Raw genomic sequence first — 4,990 nt, forward strand, 5'->3', positions numbered from 1 at the left:
TTCATTTAAACTAGTTAAATTTATTAAATTCTCAATGTAAGAATATAAAATAATAATTTAAGAATATAGTAATTTAAAATCTTTTATAATTTAAATATTAAGAACAACATTTTAGCGTCACATCAGCTGCTTCCAGTCAGTTCGTAGTTCTTTCAAAAAGAACATAAATAATAAATTATAATGTAAAACATGTATTAATTTAATGAAACTCTTAAATTAAATTCTTAAATGATTCATTTTAAATATTAAATTATTATAAGAAAGATTAAGTACAAAATCGCATCAGCTGCTTCCAGTCGGTTCGTAAATATTTAAAAAGAACATAAACGATAATATCGAATTTAATCAATGTTTTAAAATGAGTATTTTTTATTTAAATTATTTGAAAGGTGTCACGATATCTGTGATTTCTCCAAAAAATAGCGTATTGTGACGTCACTGATCATGGTCTCGATATTATTACGTCATATCGCCCCGCCCCCTTTCTGCACTTCTCCTCTAAGCCGCTTGGTCCTGACGAACAATTTCTGCACATTGAGAAAAAAAAAGTACAACAGTTTTGCAGTTAGTGTGAACAGATGCACAGGATCAGGCTTTATATCGCTGTTGCATGTGGATGATTACATTTTCGCGGTTTCAGTACTTTGCCCGGATCGACGTGTCTCCAGGTTGCCAGATTGAGCCGTTTTCCTCTTGAACTTGGTGTCTTGGTAATCATATTACTAACCGTAAGACTGCATGAAAAGTGACAGGTGTGTAACAGTTGTGTATTGGATGTGTTGTCTTCTTTATAATCTGTTAGCTTACAGTCAGGATTTGGAGCTTATTGATATTGTTTTTTTTTAAAAGCTGGGGGATGAAAACACTGAAAATCTGGCAACCCTGGGCGTGTGTGCGTGTCCTCGTTCTTGTAAACCAGCTGTAACTTGCCGGGTTGCCAGATTGATCTCATAAACTCCTCACACGATTCAAACCTCAACCCTAAAGGCAGTGGTGTCAAACTCACAACACACACACTGAACACCTACAAAACTATGGTTTCACTGTACAGTGTCCTGCATAAGTTTTCACCCCCTTGAACATTTCCACATTTTGTAGTGTTACACCCTGGAACTGAAATGGATTTACTTGGGATTATATGTCAAATGTTTACCAAGGGATGCAACTGAATACAAACAAGAGGTGCACTATTGTTTCCAGAAAGGTTCAGAAGGTCATGTTTGAGTGTAGAGGTGTGCATCAGGACCGGGGTTGTCATGAGACACCACAGAAACCAGTGGGAGGATTTTCCTTTCATGCAGGTAGGAGCGAATGGTTAGATATGAAGCTTGCTGGACAAACAAAGACCATGTTCCTTAACATCAAAGCTGAACAGTCCTTAGTACCTGCCTGATCAGGGTCTAGTCTGAACAGTCAGGAACCATCAGGAACATGTTGAGCAAATATGTTGCATGAAATCTGCAAAAACATGCTACAGCAGCGGAGAGCATAAAGGTGAACATGTAGAGCACGTGTTGTAAATAAACACAAAATCAAGTATATGTATTTTTACTTTCATCGGTTCCTGATTTCTCAGACAGTCTGTATTTTGGGAAATAGAACAAACTTGTTAGAAAATATCGCAGGTAGTTACAAACAAAAATACTAACGATGTGAGCAGGATTACAGAAACAGTGCCGCTGTTTCCCGGGTTAGGCCACGCCCACTGAGGTCGTGATTGTGACGTGGTGCGTGTTTAGGAAAAATGGACGTTTTTATTTTTATTAATGGATTGTTTTTATTTTTTTTTAATCATCAATAAGACTTTTTAAGAAGTTATTTTGCCTTACTGGAAGACAACAAAACTACACTACATGGAACTGCAGTAAACATTTAACACGGACAAATACCCTTAAATTTTACCCTCTGCTGTAGATGCCACACTCACTGCTTTTTACTGACACGCCCCCACATTGGAAATTTGGTTCTCATGGACAAATACGAGTTCCTGAGTTGTAATTATGACGCTGGCCCTATTCAGGTTGGATTGGTTTATCAGGAGGACGTCTGTGTTTAATTGTTTTGCACATCTCCTCAGTGATAAAACTCTCACATCTGGACAGCAATAAAAAGGCCACATTAGAAGTGAGTTTCTAGCAGGTTGCGTTTTGTAGGAACTCGGATGGTTGCGTCACATGATCACATGATCACGCTGCATTCACAACATGGCGTCCAAGCGGTCAAAGAGGCACTGGAGTAGAGAAGAGAACCTGGCTCTTATTTCAGTTTTGGGACGAACCAAAGTTCCCGCAACAGTTTGAACACATAATTCATAATCCCAAAATTTATGGTCATGTGACTCTTCCAAAGCATCCATTTTTCATTTAGCGATTCAGCTATGAGCTACATCTGTCAATTCAGCGTGCTACAAGACTAAATACGACGAGGAACAGCAGTCCTACATTTTTTTTTTCCCCCAACGTGAGGTGACGTCTGCATAGAAATCACAGATATGTGTATCTAGACAGGGCTAAAATGATTACACAGTGCTGAGTCTGGTGAAAAACTGTAGGTAATTCGGCCTGTAATTTTCTCAGAGGAGGACGGAGAACGCCAACATGGCCGATCTGGACAGAAATAAAATCCCAGAGTAGCACCTGTAACATAGAAAATTACCTCAAGACCAAATGTAAAATTGAATCCCATCCAAATAGGGCTTTCGAGGTGGCGTTCAAGTGCGCTCACCTCGTAATTACGATACTTCTGACAGGATTTGGGGGCAGTATTAAATTCGAATAAAGGTACAGATATGTGGAGCACTGAACACACACACACACACACACACACACAGGGTCACTGCAATACGCCGCTAACGTTTACTTTACTAGCACATTTTATCAGTAGCTGAGTTTATGGCTCTGAGTTTATGGCTCTATTTCCAAGTAACACACTGTTTCACCCCCAAACTTTCAATTCATTTACGGTTTACGAGATGATTTTAATCCAGAACACGGATTATAAATTCATTTGGGCCGGATCAGAACCTGTATCGGGTCGGTTCCTGCTTGGACGCCACTGGTTTTAGGGGAAAAGGAAAAAAAAAAAAAAGCTCAGTAGCATAACATGGTGGTTGAAAATGTTCAATCTGGCAACATGGCGGACGAGAGGAAAGCGCGCGACGTAGCCCGCGCTCAGCGCGCCGAACTGTGTGGAAGCCCCGCCCACAACCGCGCTCTGAGGCGCGCGCCACTGGGAGTGAAGAGAAAAACACACACACACACACACACACAGAGCGCTCGAACGTGGCCACAGAAAAAAAATGGAGTATTTAAAACCAGAGTAAAATGATTAACGCTCCCTTTCTGTAGCCACGCCCCCTTTCTTCTTCTACCGACTGTGGAATAGTTTAATCATCGAGTCACGTTTTTTTTTAATTATTGTTTTTAAATGTCTGATTAAAAGACACTAATAACTCTCTCTTTCTCTCTCTCTCTCGAGTTCCTCTGAACCGTAAAACAATCCACTTTAAAAAAAAAAAAAAAATTTTAACGGCTTTCTTTAGCCACCGACACCAGCACGACGGCACGCGCTTCTCGTTGCTCGTGCTGCTCGCAGTGGCGTTTAAAAGAGCGACCTTTCTAGTTCACGCATCTCCCACACACACACACACACACACACACACTCTCAAACACACACACACACACGCGCGCGCGCGCCCCCTCGCATCAGTCAAAATCCTAACCGACTTTTTTTTTCTTCTTCTTCGTTTTAACGGAAAATGTTTCAAATCCAAACTCAAATTCCATTTTTTAAAAAATTCCGTTGAAGGAAGAAAAAAAAAAAAAACCCAGAACACAACAGAACCAGCTTCAGTTGGTGGTAGCTAGCGAGGTTAGCCACCGCCGCTCCCCGTCTGCGGCAGTGTGTGTGTGTGTGTGTGTGTGTGTGTGTGTGGTGCACTTGCTTTTTCGCGACGTCGCTCATTTCCACATGAAACGAACTTGTTTCAGGTGTGTTCTCGCTGTGAGGTTTATTGACTTTAGAGACGCTTTTAACCGGAACTCAGCGCTGTGAGAGAAATGAAATGAAGCCTCCGGCACACAGAGCTGCTGCTCTCTGACACTCTGTGGAGTGTGTGTGTGTGTGTGTGTGTGTGTGTGTTTGGGACTCACTTCCATGTCCTCCACCGGGTCGTCCCCGGCGGGACCCTGCGCGCTGTCGCTGTGGTTCAGCTCTGCGGGTGAAGCTCGCTTGTTGTTGGAGGAGGAAGAAGAGGAAGAGGAGGAGGAGGAGGACTTCTTGCCGGCCGCCTGCTCGCTCCTCCGCCTGCCGCGCTGCACTTTGGCCGCGTTGCGGTACGACACCGAGCCCTTGTAGTTCACTTTGAGCACCGCGTGCTCCTGGATGAGTCTCTCCAGCTCCAGGCGCGTCCGCTCGGGCTCTGATCCGTGTCGCCTCCGGACCATCCGGCAGATCCGCTCCAGGTCCGGTCGCGCTTTTCTCGACCTCAGCGAGTCTATGGTGTCCAGAATCCACTCGCGGTACCTCGGCTCCGACATGATCCACCCGAGAACAAAAAGTTTAATTTGTTTTTTTTTTTTTTTTTCCGTGTGTGTGTGTGTGTGTGTGTGCGCGCGCGCGCGTTTTTGTTTGTTTGTTTGTTTGCTTATTTATTTATTTTTTTTTAAAAAAAATTGTTCCACAGCCAGCGCGTCGACGACCTGATTATTTAATCCTGCAGAAAGCACACACGCGCACAGACCGAGAGTGTGTGTGTGTGTGTTGGAGAAGAACGGAAACATTAGCTACGGCTACTGTACGCGTGCGTTGGCTCGCATCGTGCGCTTAAGGTGGAACGGAAGAGATGGCGCGCGCGCGCCACAAAGACACTTCGTTTAAGGTGGAAATGCGGATGTGCGACGTTTGCGCGAACACAGCAACGATTCTTCTCAATATTTTAGCATCACAGTCTCTCAGTATTGTTGCACAGTCATTGTTTTACACGTGTTTA

General features: G+C 43.2%; 1 protein-coding gene across 1 annotated transcript in view; it reads right to left on the bottom strand.

Annotated features, from left to right (window-relative positions):
* samd1a (sterile alpha motif domain containing 1a) overlaps positions 1-4,990 on the bottom strand; it is a 14,665-nt gene extending 9,675 nt beyond the window's left edge. The window contains exon 1 of the mRNA XM_053228316.1: positions 4,152-4,990. Coding sequence (XP_053084291.1) covers positions 4,152-4,538 — 387 coding nt within the window. The 5' untranslated portion in view covers positions 4,539-4,990. The remainder of the gene's footprint in view (positions 1-4,151) is intronic.

The sequence above is a fragment of the Pangasianodon hypophthalmus genome, chromosome 23 (assembly GCF_027358585.1).
Source record: "Pangasianodon hypophthalmus isolate fPanHyp1 chromosome 23, fPanHyp1.pri, whole genome shotgun sequence".
In the NCBI taxonomy this organism is placed as follows: Eukaryota; Metazoa; Chordata; class Actinopteri; order Siluriformes; family Pangasiidae; genus Pangasianodon; species Pangasianodon hypophthalmus.